At 42.2% G+C, this 26,621-nt stretch overlaps 1 protein-coding gene across 3 annotated transcripts in view; it reads right to left on the minus strand.

The window, feature by feature from the left end:
• Positions 1–4,769: 4,769 nt before the first annotated feature.
• Positions 4,770–26,621, minus strand: part of CCDC25 (coiled-coil domain containing 25) — a 37,838-nt gene continuing 15,986 nt past the window's right edge. For all 3 annotated transcript variants that reach the window (XM_047760757.1, XM_047760760.1, XM_047760759.1), the window contains 5 exons: positions 22,086–22,161; positions 16,755–16,858; positions 16,339–16,541; positions 11,005–11,050; positions 4,770–6,375 (listed from right to left, as the gene is read on the minus strand). In XM_047760757.1, coding sequence (XP_047616713.1) covers positions 6,346–6,375; positions 11,005–11,050; positions 16,339–16,541; positions 16,755–16,858; positions 22,086–22,161 — 459 coding nt within the window. In that variant the 3' untranslated portion in view covers positions 4,770–6,345. The remainder of the gene's footprint in view (positions 6,376–11,004; positions 11,051–16,338; positions 16,542–16,754; positions 16,859–22,085; positions 22,162–26,621) is intronic.

Genomic DNA, 26,621 nt, shown 5'->3' on the forward strand with positions numbered 1-26,621 from the left:
CAGCTGCAGCTCCAATTCTACCCAGCCTGGGAACCTCCATATGCTGCAAGTAAGGCCATAAGAAGAAGAAAAAAGGAAATGCCCCAACCATAAGCATTAGCAAAGCTTTTTCCTTGACTAAATTTAAGTCTTTCCTATTTCAGAACTTCCATCCTTTTCCAAAGACTCTTCTTAATTTTTTCTTTTTTGAGGATGCCTGCAGCAAGTGGAAGTTCCAAGCGAAGGATCAAACCTGTGCCACAGCAGTGACACCAGACCTTTAACCCACTGTGCCACCAGGAACACCCTAGGGGCAATTCTAGCTTGGGAATTTTTTTTTTTTTTTAAGGCTGCACCTATGGCATACGGAAGTTTCTAGCCCAGGGGTTGAATCAGAGCTACAACCAGATCCTTAACCCACTAAGCAGGGCCAGGAACTGAACCCAAATCCTCATGGAGACGATGTCGGGTTCTTAACCCGACAAGCCACAATTAGATCTCCCAGAACATTTCTTTTTCTTTTTTTCTTTTTTTTAATTTTATTTTTTTTTAAATGTTCTTTTTTTTTTTTTTTTGGTTTGTTTGTTTGTTTTTTGTCTTTTTGCTATTTCTTTGGGCCGCTTCCGCGGCATATGGAGGTTCCCAGGCTAGGGGTCCAATGGGAGCTGTAGCCACCAGCCTATGCCAGAGCCACAGCAACGCGGGATCCAAGCCGTGTCTGCAACCTACACCACAGCTCACGGCCACGCCGGATCGTTAACCCACTGAGCAAGGGCAGGGACCGAACCCGCAACCTCATGGTTCCTAGTCGGATTCGTTAACCACTGCGCCACGACGGGAACTCCTCTTTTTTTCTTTTTAACTGCACTGCAGCATATGGAATTCCTAGGCCAGGGATCAGATCCAAACCACAGTTGCCACCTATGGTGCAGCTGCGGCAAAGCTGGATCCCTTAACCCATTGTGCTGGGCTGGGGACTGAACCGGCATTCTGGTGCTTCAGAAATGCCACGGATCTTGGATCCTGTCATGCCACAGTGGTAACTCTGGAAATAATTTATGTAAACCTCATTGGGTGCTGAGTACATTAACCAAAAAACAAAAATTTCAGAGTTTTGAAGGGATATAATATAAGGAAGCTAGGGACTTCATGGTTGAAGATAATTCAGGCAAGGTTGAGCTGGGTAAAAGGTCATTGCCTCAAATAATATTTTTCTCTTTACCTTTTTTGGTCTGTAATTTTAACCTGTTGACCCTGAATTTGACCAAGAGCTAAAAAGATTCAAGATCAATAGGCTAGCCTTCAACACCTGGAAGATCCCGTTCTCATAACACCTCCCAGAAATCACAGCAAATGTTGACCTCTCTACAAGGCAAACTGCTGAGGCAGGAACCAAAATGTCAGCAAGAATGCAGGCAGCTGAGGCTTCATCTGGACAGGATGTGAAATGTCAGGCCATTAGTCTTATATTTTTAATGCAGTGGTTACTGGATGGGGTTGATGTGGGATTGAAAAATAATACTGACTCTGGAGAATTTCTTCCTTTTTTTCTTTTTTTCTGGCCTTAAACACTGACACCCACTCACCAGGGTTGGGAACAAGCAAAAGCCACACAGGATTCTAGGGTGAGCATTCATTGCTCCCCCACCTCCATTCCTTGTCTATCAACTAAGGCAGAAAAATGCCAAGTCAGTGCCCACTGGCGCATGCAACCCAGACACCTCTTTCTTATTTCATCTGGCCCAGGGCAGAACTGTAATCACCACCACTAAGGTGGAGAGCTTGAAGGTTCCCAATAACTGATACCCTGAAATCAGCAAGACAAAAACAAAGCAATCGATGTGAGACAGAAAACAGATGTATATTCTAATAAGCCATGGTTAACACATGGCCTTAGAGAGATAGCTATTTATATTTTCAGTCTACTTCTGAGTCCAAGCATAATACACAGCTCTCTACATTTTCTATATGAAAATTCTGGCTTCAACCTACATTCTCCAAATAGGTTAATTTACTCAAAAACTTAAACCCCAGAATTCTAGCAGCTAAGGCAGTTAAAGACCAAAAGGACACAGGTATCTGGTGAAAATAGAACCAGTGTCCTCTAATAAAACATTTAAGAAGTCAAATATGCTTTTCACAGCTGGGAGAAACTTGAATGTTTCCGTGGCTCTTTTTGTCCCAATACTTCCTGCCAACACAGGGTAACATTAGAATAAGCGCTCCCACAGAAGGGGTGACTCCATAAACAGAATGCTGGTCCAGAGCGATTACATTTGTTAGGGATACCATTCTAGCAGGTCTGCAGTTTGCACTTCACCCCAGTTAGGAGGACAGGATCTCAGGCAGACCCTGAGGAACTAGGGTGGTCGGGGGGAGAGAGAATTGAGTTATATTCAAATTGTGGCATTTGCAAATATCATGGCCCCCAGGTTCTGTTCTTCCTAGAATCCTTGGGCATTCTTCCTGTTACTCTAATTTGTTCTTTTCTTCCTGCTAAGGAACAAAACTGTTTGAAGGGCATCATCTCAGGTAGCCAAGAACCTGCTTCTTCCTATTTGCCTGAAATGAGTACACACATCCCACTAGTGAGACTGAGTCATCCGGAGAAGTAAAGTGGAATTCCACATGCACGCTTGGTTCTTCTCAAACTATCAACTTTTATTTTATATATCATTCATCCAGAACATGATGACTATGTGGCAGCGTGGTGGCATCATCCGTATCATTTATGAAATGATACACTGCATTCTTACTAAGCCCAACTTGAACTCAAGCCTGCTCAGGCACCAGGCGTGCCTATCCTCATTCCCGAGCTGGAGTTAGATGGGTCAAGGTCAACATTTAGCTTGAAACTTACGTTTCTAATTTTACACTTTGAGTACAACTGGACTGTTTTCAGTTTACTTTAAAATCAAAAGGTGGCCCACTCACTGCATTATGATCATTCTGAGTATGGGATTTATTATTCACAACGCTGTACTTCAGATCAAACAGAGGAAAGCAGGTTTCAACACCACCATTCAGAAAATGATTGGAAAGGCTTCCATTATTCCACCCTGCTCAATTGTTCCCATAACCTGTTCCAGCCCAGAAAACAAGAGCTTCTGGTCTCTGACAGATGCAAACGTGGCAGGAAGGCTGAAGCTGAACTCTCCTCTCCTTCCTAAGTCGGGAAACCATTGGCATTGAACAGTTAAAAGGGTCACCCAAATCCAGGCTTCAGAAAATGTTAAAATACAGGAGTTCCCATTGAAGCACAGCAGAAACAAATCTGACCAGGAACCATGAGGTTGCAGGTTCAATCCCTGGCCCCGCTCAGTGGGTTAAGGATCCGGCGTTGCTGTGAGCTGTGGTATAGGTCGCAGATGTGCCTTGGATCCTGTGCTGCTGTGGTTGTGGCATAGTAGGGTGGTAGCTGTAGCTCTGATTAGACCCCTAGCCTAGGAACCTCCATATGCCATGGGTGTGACCCTAAAAAAAAAAAAAGAAAATGTTAAAATACAGTACAACAACAAAAAAGATATTGAAAAGGCTCAACTACAGTTCATTGCCTACTTTGCTAAGGTCAAAACCTTCTATATTTTGGTAAAGTTCCTAAAGCCTATTCCAGGAAGAACTGTGACAAACTTCCCTGGCCCAAAGATCATGACCCTAGGTCAACAAAAGTGGATTTTAAGAAGTGAATTCTAAAGCTATGGGAGTAAAACCAAGCAGTTTGTGCAGCAAATTACACAATAAGGTTAACTTCACCTGCAGGCAGATCAGAGTGGGGAGACTGGAGGCAGAGTTGGAAAGAGAAATCCTCGGGATGGATGACGATTTGATCAAAGACGCAGCTCATGAAAATGCCAACACTTTGGAATTTTCCTATAGAAAGTAGAGGAAACATGCCAATAGCAAGAAATGAGATGACTTCAGTGGCAACAGTTTATTTTGACCTGTTGGCACTGAACCAATGTCCCGAAAAGGACACAGCTTCCCTCTGGGAACCTGGGAGCTGGGGGGAAAACCCACCCATTACCCAGGCCGAGGGAGAGGGAGAGCAGCACAGAGCAGCTGGAAAGGCTCCAGAGCTAGGGATTCACAACAGGGGTCTGGACGTTTGAAACCAAACACTGGAGATGTTTCCAATGAGGACCCCAGGAGCTCTCACACTACAGTATAACTGGTGTGTCTTCAAAACCTCTCCCTGTATATGCTATAATGTGCATACAGAGGAGCTTGTCAGAAGCCTCAGAGGGGGAGTTCCCATCGTGGCTCAGTGGTTAACGAATCCGACTAGGAACCATGAGGTTGCGGGTTTGATCCCTGGCTTTGCTCAGTGGGTTAAGGATCCGGTGTGGCCGTGAGCTGTGGTGTAGGTTGCTGTGGCTCTGGCGTAGGCCGGCGGCTACAGCTCCGACTGGACCCCTAGCCTGGGAACCTCCATATGCCGCGGGAGCGGCCCAAGAAATGGCAAAAAGACCAAAAAAAAAAAAAGAAGCCTCAGAGGGGACACAGGTGGTACCAGAGGCAAAGTCTCCCCATTTCATATGTTGGCGCGGAGCGTTTAGGAAATGCCTACAGTAGTCGGGGGAGGCCGTAGCACAGCTACTAATTTACACTCCAGCAAGGGTGTGTCAGACGCTTGGACCCAGCGGGCACGAGGCAGACATTTATCAATGGGGGAGGAAGACTACCCCTGTAGAACCTCCCAGATTGAGCCTAGGATAGAAGAGGTTTTCACAGGCTGATCACCCCCAAAACAAGCTTGGGGATGAGAATAACAAATTCTAAGAATTCATATATCAAGGTCCTCCCAAATAAAAAATGACTCTTTATTATTACATTTTCAAATAGCAGAACTCCAGGCTGAATGTCAATCACACACACACACACATACACACTCACTAATTTCTGGAGCCGCCTCCCATACCCCCTCCCCTCAAAATTTGGCCAAGTTATATGTCAGGAAGTTTTCCAGTTCAACCCCATACACCAACTTGGGATGATAAATAGAAACACTGAAGTCTTGTGGTTTTACCATCATTCCAAAGTGTTATTGCAGGCCGACTATCTGCAGGAGCAGCTACTTTGTGCTGGGTTAGAATACGGTTAAGAATAAGAATGCTGTGTGAAGAGCTCTGGGTGTGGTTACGAGGTCAGTCTGTGTGCTTCCTGACGTGCAGACTTTGTGCCTTTCCCTTTCATGATTTGTTCTGTCTCTTTCCACAGGGGTTGCTTTACAGACTGTAATAAAAATGCATCTTCTATTCAGAATCGCCCAGGAGAGCAGGTGGTTCAGATGAGTAGGACTGTAACATCTTAAGTTACTAAGTTGAGAAATCTGAACTCTGGGGTTACAACTCAAAATAAATATTACTTCAAGGTAAACTAACTACTTGGCTGGTGTGCGAAATGCTTAATTCTTTCTAAAATCATAATTGCAACATAGACTTGTGCTTTATGCTGATTTCCAGGACAAAAATCAGGTAACCTACGTCATCAAAATGATTCACGGAAGGATGAGAAGTGACTCAGAGCCTGGAAGCTGGTTGCTGGGGTTACTTGGTGCTCGCGTAAAAACTGCCCTAAAGCCCAACCTTGATTACCTCTGTTTCTTTGCGTCTGATGGTACCTGGGTGGAGGCCCTCAATGGAAAAAGGAAGAGTGCAGATGGCACCATGGGACATGATTACCGAAGCCAGCAATCTTCTGAAAATATCACTGTCACCTTCAAAACCCATGTGCTTTTTTTTTTTTTTGGCCATGCCATGCATGCAGAAATTGTCGGGCCAGGGATCAAACCCATGCCACAGCAGTGACCCAGGCCACAGCAATGACAATGCCAGATCCTTAACCACTGTGCCACCAGGGAACTCTGCCATATGCATTTTTCTCTAATCCGGAAATCAGGGGTGAGGGGACTGTTTGCTTACACTGCTCACCAATACATTCTTCTTAACAGAAGTAGCTATTTTGAGAATTTGAGAAGCTTTTCAAGACATCTGTTTTCAGAGACAGACCACAGTAACAGAAATACTTTTCATAGTTGTTCTAAAGTCTATTCCAAGAACAAGGGCAGCCAGCTCTCAAGAGGTACCAAGACATGTTCCGGCAAAAATATTTTCACTTTCCTAAAGTTATATGCTGTCTTCAAGTCCAACTATATTGTATATACATATATATTTATCTGATCCTTTTCTGACAGCAGTATGGGAACAATTTTTTTTTTTTAACTCCAAAGTTGGTAATATTTGCAGAATATTATGAAGGAAGAATTTTGGTTGGTGGTTGGTTTTTTGTTTTTTTTTTATGACTGGGAATATAGATGAAATCAAAACTGTCCCTAAATTCACATCTTTAAAAGGTCCTTTTCCTCATTCACATGAATTCATCCGAATCATTGCCGTCCTGCAGGAAACAAAAACGTGAAACAGTACATAAAAAGCCTTCAAAATAAATAACTCAATTTAAAAAACTTAGTTTTAAGCAACAAGTCTCCTTATGCCTAACTGCAGAAATCAGAGTTAAAAAGTATAATTAGGAGTTCCCGTCGTGGCGCAGTGGTTAACGAATCCGACTAGGAACCATGAGGTTGCGGGTTCGGTCCCTGCCCTTGCTCAGTGGGTTAACCATCCGGCGTGGCCGTGAGCTGTGGTGTAGGTTGCAGATGCGGCTCGGATCCCACGTTGCTGTGGCTCTGGCGTAGGCCGGTGGCTACAGCTCCGATTCAACCCCTAGCCTGGGAACCTCCATATGCTTCAGGAGCGGCCCAAGAAATAGCAACAACAACAACAACAAAAGACAAAAAAAAAGTATAATTAACAATATAAATATAAAAAGTATAATTAAAAAGTATAATAATTGGGAGTCTTGGTGCCGAGGAAATGAATCCGACTAGGAACTGTGAGGTTGCAGGTTCCATCCCTGGCCTCGCTCAGTGGGTTAAGGATCTGGTGTTGCCGTGAGCTGTGGTGTAGGTTGCAGACACAGCTCAGATCTGGTGTTGCCGTGGCTGTGGTGTAGGCTGGCAGCTGTAGCTCCGATTAGACCCCTAGCCTGGGAACTTCCACATGCTGGAGGTGTGGCCCTAAAAAGCAAAAAAAAAAAAAAAAAGAAAAAAAAGTAAAATAATTAAATCCATTCATTTCTTCTCTAAAATTGTTGTTTAGAATAGCTGGATCAGCAGCTGTAGTCTCAAAGATGTCATTACATGGCCTGGTCTGCCCAGCAATAAGTGAGCAATGGCTCCCAGTTAGGAGAACCCAATGACCTGTTACAGGATACAATGAGCATGACTCCAAGGAAATGCGACTGCTCCTTTATGAAATATACCATAGTAGGAAAGCAAACAAATACCGCCCCAGTGTTTTAACACCAACAAAGCTTCATATACACAAAAATACTTTGGCTCTAAATTCCATTATTTTGCGCCTCAGAGGTGTCACATACTTGCTACTGCATAAGATGGCTTTTTCTTTGTTTCTTTCTCTTTTTTTGTTTTTTGGGCTGTGCCGGCAGCATGCAAAAGTTTCCAGACCAGAGATCAAACCTAAGCCACAGCAATAAGAACACCAGATCCTTAACTGCTAGGTCACCATGGAGCACCTGTTTGTTTTGTTTTTTTTCTTTAATAGAAAAAGTCATCCAGAAGCTCACCTAGTTACCAAGTTAGCTGGCTTGCCAAGTTTTTAATAAAAAATAACTTACATTATGGTGGTCCACAGTGTAAAGGGACTGATTTTATTTTCATGGCTTAAAAACAAGTCCTGAAGACCAAGCACAAAAGTAGACCCCCAAATTCCTTTGGGCAATTACACGCCCAAAGAAGATTGCACTGGATGCCAACATTCACTCGTAGTGTGAGTTCTGGTCTATTTGCTTGAAAATGTCATAACCCAAATGTGTTACCGATGTGGCCTTCCTCCCTTTCCCACTGCTTTACACCTGACTTGTCAGAGAAAGGGAGAGGATTTAGACTTACAGGTATATTCTATGCTTTTCTCCTCAATAGCTGATATTAATGATAGGTAGGGAAATAGGAGGTACGGGCAGAAAACAATGGTTCTTGTGAAGTCTGGTTTTATCTCCAGCTTCATTCAGGAGCTTCTCTTCAATTAGCACAACAACTGAGGCCACAGTAAAAATGCTTTAAATAATTGTGCAAAAAGCAAACTGATGTTTGTATTTTATCCAAGCATCAGAACACTGCCCTGGAATTCTAAACTAAAATAAAAGCATTAGAGATGATCAAAGAGTCATGCTGTATCTTTGAAGGTCAAATTTAGATTCCAAACACTGAGGATGTCTGTATCACCAACTCACTAAGATAATGTGGCTTGGTGACAATCAAAGTGAATTACATCTTAAAAAGGCTGTGAGTTTAATTTGCACAGTTCTCATGTTGCTGGGGATCTGTGTTTTGGGATGAAGGTAATTTTTTAATACATAGCTGCAATCTAAGACTTGATTTGGATAAGTTTTATATTTTAGATTCCCTTTAAGAGTCATTATGTTTTTCAGTGTGGCAAAATAGGTATCTTGTCATCCACTTATAAAGTGATAAGCAAATAAAACGTCAAAAGCAATTGTTGATGGTTCCTGATACCAAATTTAGAAAGGCTAGGAAGAAATTATAGATTGAAGAGAATTATTCTATATAGGAGAGCAAAACTTCAAAATTAAAACCAATCCCAGAGTGGAAGACTAATATTTTTCCTGATGAACTTGTATAGGCTAAATTAAGAATCAAGTATCTTATGTAAACACCCAGCCTTTGACTGAAAATCAACTGATCATGCTGCCAAATTGGTCAAAAAAGGTCTGTGTTCCCCTTACAGAAGATGGTTACAAGGAGAATGAATGCCTGTTTTTTTTTGTTTTGTTTTGTTTTGTTTTTGCTTTTTAGGGCCACACCTCCAGTATATGGAGGTTCCCAAGCTAGGGGCAGAATCGGAGCTATAGCTGCCAGCCTACACCACAGCCACAGCAACACAGGATCCAAGCCACGGCTGTGACCTATACTGCACCTCATGGCAACACTGTATCCCTGACCCACTGGGCGAGGCCAGGAATCAAACCTGCATCCTCATGGATGCTAGTTGGGTTCTTTTCTGCTGTGCAACAGCAGGAACTCCCTGAAAGCCCATCTTTTTGAAGTATGGGGAAAAGTTGTATGAGTCCTGCCACCGCACCAGAGAGGACAGAAACACCCAGTGCAAAACTTCCTCGGAAACTTGAACCTGATTCCAACCTAGGGGTCAGGAAGAGAGGGAGCTGCAATGGGGAGGGAGGGCAAAAGCTCTTAATAATCCTTTGGTCTACAAATCTGATTTCCTAGTCCTGGAACTTTTAACGTCTGTCACTAATGGGGTGGGGCTTGTATACAAATGTATATTCATATATTGGGTGTGTTTATTTCTTAATTCCAAAACCACATTCAAACTTTAAAAATCCCTAATGAAAATTCCTAAGGTCATAATATGATATAGGTGCCAGATTTCCACTGGAAAGTTGCCTCTAAATGACAGAAAACTTCAAGAGCAACAACCACAACACAGACCTCTGCTTTGGGTTATGTTAAAGACTTCTGCTGAACTCTTACACTGTCTTCTAAGGACAGTTTCCAGAAGGATTAGATATATCTTGCCTTTTGATACTAACACTTTGTGGACAACAACTATGGACCATACAGATAAGAAATAATAACGACTGTTTACATTCATAGAGTGTCTAAGTTCCTCCTTAGAACTTTCACACACATGAACGTGTTTAAATTTTTAACAGCCTCATTAGGTAGATGTCTCCCTTTAACGGCTGGTGAATACGCCACTGGAGAGATTAAAATATTTTATTAGGCTTATCCAATTAGTAAATGATAGCTTAAATCTCTAAACTTCAAATTCAAGGCTCTATTTAATTACATAATGCTACTCTGGAATGTTTCAGGAATAAATTATAAAGATACATCTCTGACTCATAAAGGAACCTCATAACTTTAGTTCTTCAAAGAGACAGGAATAAGGATACTGTTCTTACCCATTTTTAGAAGGACATATAGATGTGAACAAGGTGTAAAATCCCATTAACAATTCAAATTCATGCAATGAATATGGAGAACGACTAGGTGATCTTTAAGGGACCTTAAATTCTGTTATCTCCAAGCACTTAAAGCAGTGTTGTTTAACAGCACTTTTTGCTGTGATGGCAATGTTCTATTTCTGCATTACCCAATATCACAGCCACCAGACACATGTGGCCAGCGTGACTGAGAAACTGAACACTGAGGTTAAATCAAATTAAATGTAATTTAGACAGCCATATACAATTAGTGGCCAGTCCACTGGACAACAAAGACCTAAAGAATAATAAACTATATTATAAACACTCAATATAGCAAATACATCTACTATATCTACCTAGTTTCAATTTTCTGCAGGGACTGTTTAATAATAACTAAAGTGTGCTCTCTCCAGACACTTCGAAATAAATTTTGGGAGAGAGTGCTCATGGACTTATTATCCCTGCCATAGTTTCAATAAAATACAAGGTGGTGATGCTAAGAAGATCTTTTCCATACCATGATACGGATCACCATTTCTCCTTATTTTAGGTCCTGAGGATCATGAAAACAACCAACGTTGCTGCTTCAACTACATAAGATCTTCCATTTTACTTAACTGAAGATGGTAATTTTGTCCTCAATTACAGTATAGAATCTATGGTCACATTCACATAGAACATTAATAAATAAAAGCACTCTTGCAGGTCTGACAGCCAGAAACGAGGCAAACAGACCTGCACTCACAACAGACAGGGTGCAACAACCTCTTTCCACGAGGCAACCTACTTAAAAACAAACATGCGAGGCAAGTCCACAGGGAAGTGAGGAGGGCAACATCTAGTAGAATCCACCTGATCATCGCCAAACCAGGTCAGGCCACTTGCGACATGTGAACCGACCTTGGCCAGAAATTCGGCATTAAAAAAGCTTATGAATTACTTCAAGGCACGAGATGAGAGCAAATAATTTGAATGTACCTGATTTGAAGACATATTCTCAACTTTCATTAGCGATGAATAGCTCCTAGAAGGAAAAACACATGTAAACTACGGTTAGCCGGCTAGGAAGTACTTCGTGAACATTTACCAGGAATCTAGCAACGCGAAAGGTCTTTTGAAGAAAACATAATCCCTGCTGTGCTCAAGGGGATTGAAACATATAAAGGATAAATAGCTATGATAATAAATAAGATATGCACTGTATTTTATAGTTTATAAACATGCTTGCTCATACTCATTTCGTGTCACCTTCACAGTAACTGTGAGGTCGCTGGCATTATTCAGATGAACTTCACCTACAGCCAAGAGCAGACATGACACAGAGCTGAAGTAAGCTGCCCAGACTACACCTGCTACAGGAATCAGAATGAGGAAGGGCACCAACGTGCAAGGAGCTACTGGGGCACTCTCCTCACAGGATGTGGAGCCCAAACCCAGCCTGACAGGAGGGCAGGGCTGGAGAACAGCATGAGCCAAGGCCAAGAGGTGGTACTTACAATGACATTTCAAACCAACTCAAGTCTGAAAGCAAAGTGGTGGGAAATCAGGCCTGACATGTGGGGCTCTACCATGTTGTCCTAATCATGTAAGTTAAAGCAGTGTGATCAGCCAGAAGCCACCATGCACGATGGCACAGAGATGATGAGATTCGACAACTATTTATTAAATGTCTACTATGTATAAGACCCTGTGTTAAGCCTGGGTGGTGGATGGGATAGGAAGAAACTAGAAAATGATAAGACAAAGCCTATCCCCCAAAGAGCTTACCTGGAAAGGAAGTAAGGCCTACCCGGGAGTGGCTACATAAAAAAGCTCTATTAAAAATACATCAAAAATGTGGTATATATACACAATGGAATACTACTCAGCCATAAAAAAGAATGACATAATGCCATTTGCAGCAACATGGATGGAACTAGAGAATCTTTTTTTTTTTTTTTTTTTTGGTCTTTTTGCTATTTCTTTGGGCCGCTCCCGTGGCATATGGAGGTTCCCAGGCTAGGGGTCGAATCGGAGCTGTAGCCATTGGCCTACGCCAGAGCCACAGCAACGCGGGATCCGAGCCGCGTCTGCAACCTACACCACAGCTCACGGCAACGCCGGATCGTTAACCCACTGAGCAAGGGCAGGGATCGAACCCGCAACCTCATGGTTCCTAGTCGGATTCGTTAACCACTGCGCCACGACGGGAACTCCAAGGAACTAGAGAATCTCATACTGAGTGAAATGAGCCAGAAAGATAAAGACAAATTCCATATGATATCACTTATAACTGGAATCTAATATTCAGCACAAATGAACATCTCCTCAGAAAAGAAACTCATGGACTTGGAGAAAAGACTTGTGGTTGCCTGATGGGAGGAGGAGGGAGTGGGAGGGATCGGGAGTTTGGGCTTATCAGACACAACTTAGAATAGATTTACAAGGAGATCCCGCTGAATAGCATTGAGAACTTTGTCTAGATACTCATGTTGCAACAGAACAAAGGGTGGGGAAAAATGTAATTGTAATGTATACATGTAAGGATAACTTGATCCCCTTGCTGTACAGTGGGAAAATTTAAAAAAAAATAAAAAAATAAAAAAATAAATCCAACTTAAAAAAATACATCAAAAGACAAAGGAGAGTGAGATCATATAATACCAGTGGTTTTAGAAAGAGCAATCTGGAGCAGGTGGAAGAGAGGGAGAAGGGCGATTAAGGCAAGGAGAATAGTTAATGACAACCGTACTTACCATTTACCCAGCATCCTTTACTTGCCAGGACCTGTGTCATATGCTTCCTTAACTACTGCTAATCCCCATAATCACCTATAAGGTGAGAGACATAGTATGCCCACTGTACACACAGGCATTAAGGAAGCTGTCCATGGTCTCCAGCTAACAAGTGGGAGGGAGGACAGGATGCTCACACAAGGGCCATCGTGCTCTGGACCACAGCAACCCCCCACCCCTACTCCCCACGGATGTAAATCCAGGATGTTAGCAGCAGTGCTGGTAAGAAGGGATAAATCGGAATAATCAACAATGACATCAAGGTTTCTAGCTTGGGTGATCCGAAAGAAATAATGGCAGGAGAGAAATGGGAAAATGCTACAAGATTTACTTAGTTTAGGACACGTTTACATTTGAAGTGATGGGGAGACATTCAAGTAAATGTGAACTGTAGGAACTGAAAACTGATGACCAGAGAGAAGGAGACTTGTCACTGACAGGGACAAGGAGCTGGGAGACCCCCAGAGAGAGCTATTACTGAAGCTTGCAAAAGTCAGTGGTATTGATAAAAGACAAACAGATGCAATCAATACGCTGTGTGAGAAGAAAGAGAAAGACGTTGATAAAAACATAGTTCAAGCAGAAACTCAGGTTTTAAAATCACCTGTGAAGGTTAAAAATATCTTCCCACGTCCAGCTGTGAGCACTTACAAGCCAGGTTCAGAACCATAAGGTCTGAATTTCCGCTCATATGAAACATACAAATCACCCTTCTTTAGTCTTTGTGCTCCCTCTGAGCTCTATCTCATCAATCTAACTGCCTGTTTAACATTTTTTTGGGGGGGACACCTCGAAGGTATTTTCAGAATCCTATGTCCACACTCAATTCATGGTCTTCTCCCCAACAAAAAGTAAGTTTGGGTTTTTTCCAGCATTCCCTGGCTCAAAGAACTACATCACTAAATGTTCCATGTCACAATTCAGAAAGGTTAGAGCCATTCTTTGCCCTGCCCCTCCTCTCAATCCAATGTCTTCAAATCCTGTAATTTTATCCACGAAACGATTTCTCATTGGTCTGCTTCTCTCTACCTCCATATCAGCATGACCATCCAAGCAACCAATTCTGTCATGAGGACAACTACTGGCACCCTTTTCCAAAGGTCAGCCAAGTGACCTTTCCAACACAAATCTTACCACACTACCCAGATTTAACACTCTTCGGTGCCCTCACAAAACTCTCGGCACAAAGACAAATATTTCTCATCGGGGACCTGCCAGACCGGTCCTTGATCCTGGGCTTCCTCACTGCTACTGCTCCAGACATGTGAGTTGGCTTTCAGTCTTGTGATCTGCCTTGCTCCCTCCTATACAGGGTGGTCTCTGCACACATAGATTCCTGTACTTTAGGGTACTTTCCCCACCTACCCCGCTTTTAACTAGAGAAATAGTTTTCATGTTAGTTCAAGAATCACTGTATCGGAGTTTCCTTCATGGCTCAGTGGTTAACGAAGCTAACTAGTATCTATGAGGATGAGGGCTCGACCCCTAGCCTTGCTCAGTGGGTTAAGGATCTGCTGTTGCCATGAGCTGTGGTGTAGGTCACAGACACAACGCCTGGATCCAGCGTTGCTGTGGCTGTGGCAAAGGCTAGCAGCTGAAACTCCCATTCAACTCCTGGCCTGGGGACCTCTATATGCTGTGGGTGTGGCCCTAAAAAGACAAAAGACAAATAAAAATAAAAATACAGAATCACTGTATCAGGGAAGCTAATCTCAGTTACTTATTCACCCATAATGCACTGACTAATCACTCACTGCATATGCAAAGCTGGGCCACCTTCAAGGAGAATGCTTAAGTGCCTCTTTGAAGGAGTTTCTTATTCACAGCATTATTTTTAGAAGGCAGCGGTAGTGTGTGAGAGAGAAACAACAGGAATTAAAGCAGCCACTTCCACATCCTTTTAACCAGCAGTCTCTACATTACCTCCCTGACTTGTCACCACTAAACTCTTCCTACAAGTTTTTTTCTCCCTAACGTGCCAGGAAACCTGTAAGGGCTCATTATCACTTACAACAAGCAATTCTGGATGAAACAAAAGCTTTTAGCAATGTACCTAATTTTTCGTTCTTTCATTTGCCTATGAATGACCTTGATTCTGGTCTTGCTAACCCGTTTATTCTCTGCCTTATAGACAGCAAGGTAGAGTAGAAGTACGGACTTCAGAATTACAGACTTGAGCTTGAAAACCTGCTTTGCCCCTGATCAGCTATAACCTTTCACACATAAACCTCCTGGCTGAAGTAATCTCTGCCCCCAGTCAAGTTCATGTCAGCGCTCAGACTGACAACACACTTACCTGTGATTTGCCATCTTACCTGGGTCTTGGACTTTTCTGACTTCAACCACCTGAACCAAGGGTTCCACTTCTGAGCTCCAAGACTCCCAACTTTTAAACATTCCCATCTCCAGTTAACCAGAGGCCCTTCCCTTGGTCTTTTCTGTTCTGTTACTCATCCCCTATTGACCACTTTCCCATGACTACTGCTTACATGCTCGGGTTTCAGTGTTCACATGGTGAGCTTGATTTTGATGTTCATAAATGTTTGTTATAATATCACCAAAGCTAAACAGGTGAATAAAGATTACAACCCAGCAGGTACGCAGGCTGTAACCAGGAATCCAACTACGGAGACGAACCTGACTGCGACATACCGGAGGGAGCTAGGGACACTCCTCTCTGGCGTGCATCAGTGAACGACAATGTCCACTGGGAGATTCACAGGGACCTGCCCAAAGGACCTCTCCAAAAACCCATGGAGACAGAGCAGAGCTGCTCTGCTTCTTTAACTCTCCAGGCAAGGTCACTTGTAAGGCTCTGACTACCTTCCAAACCTATGTTGAGTCTCTTCTATTTTCTCTTGTTCTATGTATGGCTTATAGTGTAGCAGGTATAGAAAGAAATGCTATGTGAGGCTTCCTCCCTACATCTAACAATGCTACAAAGATTTTCTAAACTAAAATCCCATTAGATCCTAGACTAACGGGGCAAGTGTGAGCTAAAAAACTGTTTAAAGAGCTAATGAACAAGATGCATAAGTATGAATTAGTATGTGAAGTGTAAGTAAGGGGAACTTTATTATGTAAAGGAATAAAATGGTTATCGGAAGATGTTAATATACTGCTACTGTTTAGCCTTCACATTTTGGTGTCCTCCAAACAATCTATAAATATTTCTTCTAAAAACTACCTAAAAAGGATGATCTTTATGTAGACCTATTTACATTATCAGATCATCAGAATTTCTGCACCCCGAGGACAAGGAGCAAAGTATTCATTTGCAAGAACGAGATGGAGTTCTGCCTAAAGTTAAATGCTATGTCAATTGTTGTCAGCACAAGGCAAATTCAAAGTGCTGCTTTTTTGGAACTTTCTGGGATCTTTTTCACCCCTAAACACTTCTGATCCGTGGTTGACTGAATCTGTGGGTGCAGAGGCCATGAATATGGGAGGCGAAATGCATCATTAAGGGTTAATCCCTGATTAAAATCAGCAGTAAAGACTCTCCAAGGATAACACCAAAGCCTTAGCTCAAGCGTACCTAAGTTCATCCATCTCCCTCTTCTTCTTCATCTCTTCTTTTTCTCTCCTTTTCATTTCCTGAATCTGGGCTTTCTTCTCATTCCTCTCTTCGCGGTCTCTGCATTCTTTCTCTGCTTCTAGGTCTGGGAACCGCTCCATTTTGGTCTTTTCTAACCGGTTCAGAATCTCATTCACTTTCTTCTCTACTGTCACAATTTTCACCTTTGACAGAGATAGAGGGAAGAAAACCACTGAATCTTAATTTTATGATTCCTCAGCCGCCCACCCCCCGCCCCCCGGCCTCGGACAGAGGCCTTCCAGGGGCTTAGGGATCCAGCTTGGTTCCCTTTAGGAAACATACATCATGCGGAGCCCTCACAGCACAGCACAGGCAGCTGCTCAGTGGCAGGGCACTGTGGTGATGGGCACACTTACGTCCTTTTGCCTGTGAAAGCCTATCTGGCCCACATCCATGTCAGCTGTTTTCTTCAGGTTAGACCACGGGGTATAAACCACATTGACGTTGTTCATCTTGCAGCCTGCAGGGAGGGACTGGCTTCAACAGGCAGGCGGGAGGATGCCCAGCGCTGCGTCCCCTTACCCGTGACTAAGTCACCGTAACCCCCCAACGGAAAAGGCTGAGAAAGAACAAGGGCTTCAAACCACTAACAACTTAGAAAGAAAGACAAATCCAACCATCTACAAAGGCACATGGTAAAGCCAATTAAAAAGTCAGGCAAAAGTACTCTAGAGATGGGTTTCAGGGACTTTTGAGACTCTCTAAAATGGAACACAAAATGTACGTTTTTCAAGAGAGAAGGACCACACAGGTTTCCTCAGATTCTCAAAGAAGCACTGACCTAATACAAATTAAGCAGCAAAGATAAAGTGATTTGAGAGCCCCGATTCTATCCTGGCCCTACCACACATCAGCTGTGTCACTTGGGGAACGTCCCCACAGCTCCTGTAACTGCATCTGAAACACGAGGAAACTGGACTAGTTTCGTAGAGTTTTTGTTTTTCATTCCTTTTAGCAGTGGAACCTCTTTTACCAAAGAAAACAAATCAAAGTAATCAAAACAGAGATGCTCTGCACGAAAGGGGTGCGGGTTCCTGGTTCTCTCCTCCTCCTAGCTGCTCACCTCCTCCACATTTCATGTCTCCCCTCCACCCTGGCCGGCCTCCCAGGCAACTCTAGGAATCACAGTTTAATCACTGGTCCAGTGCTCTCGAAGGCCCTTCCAAATGAGATGGCAATACATTTCAATGTTTATTAAATCATCACTTACACTGGGGAAATCTGGTGAATACACCTTACCTAATCAATCAAAGTTAACCTCACCAAGAATCAGGCCAATGGGCAATAGGTGCCTCCTGACTCTAACACATGAGACTTCACTTCTGTAGTACTCCAGCCAGAAAACGGGTAATGATCCTACTGAACAAGGAAGCATCATACCACCCAAAGTGGTATCTACTCCAAAATTGTCAGTATCTTAGAAGACAAAGAAGTGCCTAGATTAGGAGTTCCCACCGTGGTGCAGAGGAAACAAATCTAACATCCATGAGGATGTGGGTTCAATCCCTGGTCTCGTTCATTGGTTCCAGGATCCAGCATTGCCATGAGCTGTGGTGTAAGTTGCAGACATGATTTAGATCCTGTGTTGCTGTGGCTGTGGTGTAGGCCAGCAGCTGCAGCTCTGATTTGACCTGTAGCCTGAGAACTTGCATATGCTGGGAGAGCGGCCCTAAAAAGTAAAAAGAAAAAAAAAAAAAGTGTCCACATTAAAGGCGAGACTACAGAGATATGGCAAGTGAATATAATACATGATCCTGGATTAGAAGAAAAAAAAATTCTATGACGGGATGGTAGTGGAATAATTGACAAAACTTACACATGGACTTCATATCAGACAACAGTATTCTATCCATGTTAAATTCCCTGAATTTGATCACTGTAATGTAGTTACTTAAGACAATGTCCTTCTTGGGACATACTGAATAGTCACAATGTCTACAATTTTCTTTCAAATGGTTCAGCTAAAACAGTTAATGATGAGTATGTTACACAGAAGGCAAACAAATATGGAAAAATTGTTGAATCTTTTGGTGAAGGGCATTTGAGAACTGTATTTCTTGCAACTTTTTGGTAGGTTTGACATATTTTTCAAAATTTGGTTTAAAACAACAACAACAAAAAAAACTCCCTGTGTGAGCCACTGTGGGAAACACAAACATGGATCAGATAATGGATCCTGCCTTCCAAGATTAAAGAAGGAAAGATGAGCACACAAATTATTTCATTTAAAAGTAGACACTTTCCAAGGGCTTAATCTCCAAAATATACAGACAACCCATACAACTCAACAACAACAACGAAAACAACCCAAGTGAAAAATAAGCAGAAGACCTAAATAGACACTTTTCCAAAGAAGATACACGGATGGCCAGCAGGCACATGAAAAAATGCTCAACATTGCTAATTATTAGAGAATGCAAATCAAAACTACTATGAGGGGAGTTCCCGTCGTGGCGCAGTGGTTAATGAATCCGACTAGGAACCATGAGGTTGAGGGTTCGGTCCCTGCCCTTGCTCAGTGGGTTAATGATCCGGCGTTGCCATAAGCTGTGGTGTAGGTTGCAGACGCGGCTCGGATCCCGAGTTGCTGTGGCTCTGGCATAGGCTGGTGGCTACAGCTCCGATTCGACCCCTAGCCTGGGAACCTCCATATGCCGAGGGAGCAGCCAAAAGGAATAGCAAAAAGATGAAAAAAAAAAAACCTATGAGGTGCCACCTCACACCAGTCAGAATGGCCAGCGTTAATAAGTTCACAAATAACAAATACTGGAAAGTGTGTGGAGAAAAGGGAACCCTCTACACTGTTGGTGGGAATGTAAATCAGTACAGTCACTGAGGACAACAGTATGGAGGTTCCTCAGAAAAGTAAAAATAGAATTATCATGTGATCCAGCAATCCCACTCCTGGGCATATATCTTGACAGAACTATAATTCAAAAAGATACATGCACCCCTATGTTCACAGCGGCACTATTCACAATGGCCAGGACATGGAAACAACCTAAATATCCATCAGCAGATGAATGGATTAAGAAGATGTGGTAAATATATACAATGGAACCATAGTCAACCATAAAGAAGAAGGAAATAATGCCATTCGCATTAACATGGATGTAACTGGAGATTCTCATACTAAGTAAGTCAGAAAGAAAAAGACAAATACCATATAATAGCACTTATATGTGGAACTGAAAATATGGCACAAATGAACCTATATACAAAATACAAACAGACTCATGGACACAGAGAATAGCCTTCTGACTGTCAAGGGGGAAGGAGGAGGGAATAGGATAGACTGGGAGTTTGGGGTTAGGAGATACAAACTACTACACGTAGAAAGGATAAACAACAAGGTCCTTCTGTGTAGCACAGGGAACTATATTCAGTCTCTAGGATAGACCATGATGGAAAGAATATAAAAAAAGAATGTATCTACATGTATAACTGAGTCACTTTGCTGAACAGGAGAAACTGGCACAACTTTGTTAATCGACTTTAATAAAAAGCAAAGTAGACACTGTCAAATGATACTAAAAAGACACATAAAAAGCACTAAGACAATTCAGAGAGGGCAGTGGTCAGTCAAAGCTGGAGGAAGGGAAAGGCTCCATGGGAGAGTTTAAGTTCCTTAATTCTTAAAGCTCAGCTTCCATATCTATAAAATGAAACTAATATCTTAATTCAGTAGGGCTGATAAGTGAACAACTTGGAATATCTCTGGAACGGTGTGAGGCATGTACTTAATAGTCAATGTTAGCTATTTTACTATTATTACAACTTTTGCGTGGGCCTTGAATCTTAGCTTGGATCTAGACATGTAATGACTGAGCAGAAGGACAAACTGAGAGCAGAGGGAACAATATAAGCAAAAGGCACAAGGTAGGGAAACAGCAAATATTTGCTTTGACTGGAGTGTGAAATACATGTAGGGAAACAAAGCCCTTGGTCAGATCAAAGGTGCTTAAATGCCAGCTTAGGAAGTTTGGACTTTTCTGCAGAGACAAGGGGAGGGGTGACAGAAAGTGTCTAAGCTTTCAGAAAGTTTAACCTGGCAAGAGATTATATCATGAATTATAGAAGAGGCTGACCAGGTGCTGCGATGATAAACAGCACTGAAGGTGGTCAACCAGGCAGGAAAATATTTTAATGGCACAGTAACGCAAATGGGGTGTACTTAGCAAATGGTCACGGCAAAGACAACCTGCTTCACTCCTCAGCACCCTCTGCTATGGACGCCTGGGAGTGAGACGGGGGCTTAGCTCCTTACTCTCCAAAGGCAGCTGTGCCTAAGGAAGGCCGAAGAGGAGAGAAGAGTGATTCCCGGTCACAACTCCTCCTCTAGAGCTGGTCAGCTAGGAAGAGATTAAGAAGACAGAGGCCGGGCCAAGAACAAAGAGTCCTGAGCTCTTTCAATAAAGTCACATCCATTAGCCAGGGGCATGGGAAGAGGTCAAGGAAAAGAGAAAGAGGTTGCAACACACAAGGAGAAGAGGATAATGATAGTTTCGATTTTTATTATTTTTATTTCAATAACCAAACAGCTTAACTGGAAATCCCAGAATCTCTGTTCTACTCATAAAAATGGAATGTCCTCAAACTAACTGCAAATACAATGGCTCGGGGGTTGAAAATGAGTGGCTCTACAAGACAAGACTTCCACTTTCTTTGGTGAGGTAGGTACCTGACTCAGCAAAGATGCCTGAGTTAGACTCGGGAAATATGATCTAAGGGATGGGGAAGAGGGCTCGCTGTCCAGCTCTTATCCTGTAATCGCCAACCCCCGGTACCCACTACTGGTTGTGTGTCTGCCCCATGCTTATCTTCTATGCAAATGCATTTTTTTTCCCCAATGTTCTGGATCATCCCTCAACTTCATATCAAACCAAACTTTCCTCTCCCCTATCAAGCATGTCCAACAACTAAAATCAAATCCTCTAGCTCAATCATTCTTAAAAGAACACCATCTCCTGGCTCCCCACTTTAACCCTTACCTCCACTCCATTAATTGCCTTCCTAACCTATACTGACTATGGACAGATTAAATCTTGTACAGTAGAAATAAATAAGTGCCAGGCCCAGTACTATGGGCCCTACCTAAAACATTAGGCCAATTGCCTCAACTCTTTTTGCATATTAGAATTACCCAGAGAGCATTATAAAAATACCAATTCTAACACATTACCTCAGACCAATTAGGTAAGATTCTCTGGGAGATAACAAGATCAAAGGACTTGATACCTTCACAATTTACAGGGAGAAAAAAGGATGTAAGGAGAGAAAGAAAAAGTAGGAAAGTAATTTGGAGACTTGGGTTCTGGAACCTAATAAATAACAGAATTAAAGACATCAAACAAAGCTGTGAGATGCATCTCTTGCTTAGCTATTAACATAACCTAATTTCCACAAGTCCTTCTACAGAAAACCTTAAGGGTAGGCAGTTCTAGGTAACTTTCTATTCAAGGTAAGGAAAACAGGGGCCATGAAACATGAGAGGGGTGGGGAGATTAGTTTTCAGTTCTCTGACCAGTAGCACAACTGCCATCTTAAAGAACAAAACAAGGGAAAGGCATATCATATATTCTTCTTTTGACTCAAGCCAAAGTCAGTCATAGGTTCTCTAGGGTGTAATCCATTTCAGATGCACAGAACATGGGGCTAATTCTGAAAACTCTTCTAGGAAGACTGACCTTGAATGCTATTGGCCTTCACAAGGTGGGCACAGTCCATCAGTACTTCCTTTGGGATGTCTTCTATTTTCTCCCCCTGAAACACAAAAATAAACCAAATAGTCCATTACTTTGTTACTGATCAATACTGGAGTACTTCCATAGGGCTCTGTTACCTTGTGAGGAACAATTTTATTAAAAGCAGGGGCTCTTTAATCTCAGAACATTGAAAAATGAAGTCCATTATGGAAATGTTTACTTAAACTAAGAGGAGGCAGTAATATGGAAAATACTTGTATTTAATAAGTGGGGGGGGGAGGTTTGAAAGAAAACCACCAACCAAACTATTAACTATGTTTATGTCAGAGTAATTTCCCCCTCTTTCTTCTCACTCTTTCTTTTAGAAACTTTGTGAGGCAACAATGTCGACTTTTGAAATAGGAAGGCTTCTTAGCTAGTCCTTACGACCTCCGTCTCGAGAGACACCTTACAGTTTTGGGGTTTCCATCACCTAGTACATTACCTAACGTTGGCATTAATCAGGAACTGAGCTCCTGATGTGTTAATCTCCCACCATAAGGGAGAAAAAATAATGTTCATTCTCTTTACAGATACTGTATCAAAGTCAAAAGCTGAATAAGCAAAGCCATTCCAAAAGAACAAAAATATCTTGGAGGCAAGAGCTGGTGGAAATCACCCCAGCACTGACTGCTACTAGGCTGGGACTACAGAAGCACTTCCACCTGGGAATGAAATGTTTTACCTACCTAAGTATTCGAGTTTTGGTTTTTTGTTTTGTTTTTGTTTTGCTTTTTAGGGCCCCATCCGCAGCATATGGAAGTTCTCAGACTAGGGGTTGAATCAGAGCTGTAGCCACCAGCCTTCACCATAGCCACAGAAACACCGGGTCCTTAACCCACTGAGCGAGGCCAGGGATCGAACCTACATCCTCACGGATACTAGTTGGGTTTGTTACCAGTAAGCCACAATGGGAATTCCTATTTGAGATAAATTAAGTTTATCCCATTATGTTTCTAATTTTTTCCCTTATTTTAAATGTTTCAAAATGGCAATCCCTCAAATACCTAAATTTTGACCAAAATATAAGCGATTTAAGTTTTGTCAATACTTTAACATGTCTCATCCTGTGAGAGCCCCTGACCGCTTAAACAGAAGATTCTGAATTTTCCACCTTGATAACACAATGTGTCATCATGAGTATCAACCAATGCCCTAAGCTATAACAGAATGATGGTGCAGCCTTCAGGACTTCTAAAACACACAGAAGCTGACTGACCTCATGCTAAATGAATCAAATGAATAATTAAAAAGCAAAACAACAGGAGTTCCCATCATGGCTCAGCAGAAACGAATCTGACCAGTATCCATGAGGACGCGGGTTCAATCCCTGGCCTCACTCAGTGGGTTAAGGATTGGCACTGCTGTGAGCTGTGGTGTGTGTCACAGACCTGGCTCGGATCCCCCGTTGCTGTGGCTGTGGTGTAGGCCAGCAGCTACAGCTAAGCTTCAACCCTTAGCCTGGGAAAATCCATATGCTGCAGGTGTGGCCCTAAAAAAAGCCAGAAAAAAAAAAAAGCAAAACAACAGCTACCACTTTTCAAATATCCACTTTTTGAGTGTTAGGTACTCTAAGTAAATCACCACATGAAATGGATTAATATTATGCTCATTTTACCAATGAAGAAAATGAAGCTTATTGAGGTTAAGTAACTGGGCCAAGTCCCCCCACATCTAGTGAGTAATAGAGCTGAGAGGTGAACCCAGGACTAAAGTCACATGCTAACAACCGGCCCAGGAGTGTGGTGTTTACAGAGTTCTTGTGGAAATATATAGTTGCTTGGTCCATGATATCAGGCCATATCCCAATAGCCCTTCTTACCACCTGGAGCTATCACTATTCCTAAAGCAATCACCTCTTCTTGTTCTACTTCGAATGTAATATTGGCAGATCCACCCCCACCCTGCACCTGCCCCAAAATATTCAGCTTAGCATTATGCCTAAAGTCAGAGCAAATCAACTCTGCATGGAGAGTCTAAGGCCAGAATTTTGACTGTGGGCTTTTTGCCATCTATGCTAATGAGATAAGAAACCTCTTGGTAAGTGATTTTTCTATGGATTTTCAAAAATCAAAGAAGTCTATGGGGGAAACCACTTGCTGGATATTTATGATCTTCAAGGCTTGAGTTGAACTGAACTGAATTCAACAACAAAAAAAGAAGGAACACACAGTGTTTAGCAGGTGCCAGGCATTATTCTAAATGTTCAATCCTTACAACAACCTAGTGAGATGGGGACTGTTAGCTCTCTTTTACAAATGAGGAAACAGGCACAGTTAAATAACTTGCTCAAAGTTGCACAGCTAGTAAGCAGCAAAGCGCCAGGATTCAAAGCCAGCCATCCATCCCCGCAGTCTGGAATCTGAACCACTCAGTTTCGCTGCACGTCTAACACTTTCTTGCTACTTACAAAGTACAAAGGGCTACAGCATTTATTGCAGATCAACCAAGTAAAAGTTCCTTAAGGGACACATATATTTATGGAGCACCTTATGCGCTTCCAAAAGAAAGTGAAATCAAATTTCCGTTCAAACAGGTATTAACTGGTGGTAATGTGAACTTGGAACTACCACCATTATTTCCATTTTCTGACACAGCTGAACCCAAAGGAAAAATTTTAATCTGAACCAAAAGGAAAACTGGTAACACCATACGTTATTTTCTCTAAACTTAAAATAGTTCCAAAATGGCAAGAAGTTGCCTAGGAAAATTCAGAATTTTTTTTCCAGCACAGAGTTCACAATCTTCCTCTTCTCTTTCATAATACAGTTCTCAAACATACAATTAGAATAGGTAAACACGGGGTAGAATGTTTAACCTTGTTAGTAAATTAAAAAGCAAATATAAACATAGTGAAGTAGGCTCTTGTACTCTGACATTAAAAATGATCAAAAGGTTGCTATTTTTAAGTTATAAAATCCCCAAAAGTTTTTTGAAAAGCCATGTTTCAAAAACATAGGTATTTATAAAAAAATCTAAGAGCATGACAAACATCCTGAAAAGCATGGGGTGGGGGTGGAAAGCAGCTTACAAGTAACTTTGAAAACCAGCATTTTGAAAGACAACTATAAGGCAAAACCCCAAAATAACTGCATTTGATAATGCTGTTACTTATGGGGATACGGATTAACAAATCTGAAAGCACTTCCACATATACTGGATTCAAATAAGCAAATGATGGTGGATGATGGGAGCCAGGTTTCTCACCGTCTGAGGACTACATAAGCAAGGAAGGAGGTGAGAAGGGCCCCTGTAGCAACAGATTCATCAGAGATGTCAGTAGGGGCTCATGTTTAGCTAACTGTAGATACAGAAACACTTATTCATACAAATTACTAACATGGTCACTACACACACACACACACACACACACACACACATTTCCTAGCTCTGTCATGTGAGAGGGTTTAGAAGCAATGAGCACACCCAGAGTCCAGGTTTTGATTTCTAAATCCCGTTTCCCAATGAAAGGAACCAACAAACCCTCATAGACATGCAACACACATATTCACCACCCAGAAAACATACACTCACACCCACAACACAAAAACCACATAAACCCACAACCACACACACTGCGAGAAAACACACAACACACTCACAACCATCACACCCACAACACTCACAGCCACACCACACCACACCTCGCGTCTACTGATTCTAGGGCAGGGGCAGGGAAAATAGAAAGTGAGCCCGAGGCATCTTGGAATGTCAGAAAGTAAGGAAGCGCTCAAAAAACAAAATGACAGGAGCAAGTCACAGCAAAACAAGAGGCACGTAGAAAGAATCAAAGCAGGGACTATTTTAGCAACAAGATAACACAGTACTGGATCATAACCCAAAGCATAAAGTCAGTACATGAGTCATACTGATATAAGGAAGTGACTGAATTAAATACATAGAGAAGAAGAGAGAAATCTTCCTTACAGAAGAATTCCAAGTAATACATGCAGATACTCCCACTTGAGGACAAAGACCTTAATTCTATCCCCTCCCCCTTGAGTACAGGATGGACTTAGTGACTTGCTTCCAAATAATAAAGTATGGAAGTGGGGAGAAAATCAACTCTGGAAGGAAAATCTGGCAAACATTACCCTGGTCAAGAGATCAAGGTTAATATCATGGGTGCTAAGTCCTGTTAATGCATGTATCCCTGATATGACAGACAAAGAACACCTCACTTCCATGCTCTTCTTTTCCCAAACCCTTAACTCCAGTCATGAAAAGATTAAAAAAAAAAATCATAAAAGAAAAAAAAATCATGAAAAAAAAATCATGAAAGAAAAAAAAAAATCAGATAAACCGGCACTGAGTAATAGTCCATACTATACCTGACCAGTACTTCTCTAATTGTCAAGGTCATGACAAACAGGGAAAAGAGTGAGAAACTACCACAGACCAGAGACTAGGCAGATATGACAACCGAAATGCAATGTGGGACCCTGGACTGGATCCTGGAACGGAAAAGGGACATTAATG

The sequence above is a fragment of the Phacochoerus africanus genome, chromosome 15, assembly GCF_016906955.1.
Source record: "Phacochoerus africanus isolate WHEZ1 chromosome 15, ROS_Pafr_v1, whole genome shotgun sequence".
Taxonomy (NCBI): domain Eukaryota; kingdom Metazoa; phylum Chordata; class Mammalia; order Artiodactyla; family Suidae; genus Phacochoerus; species Phacochoerus africanus.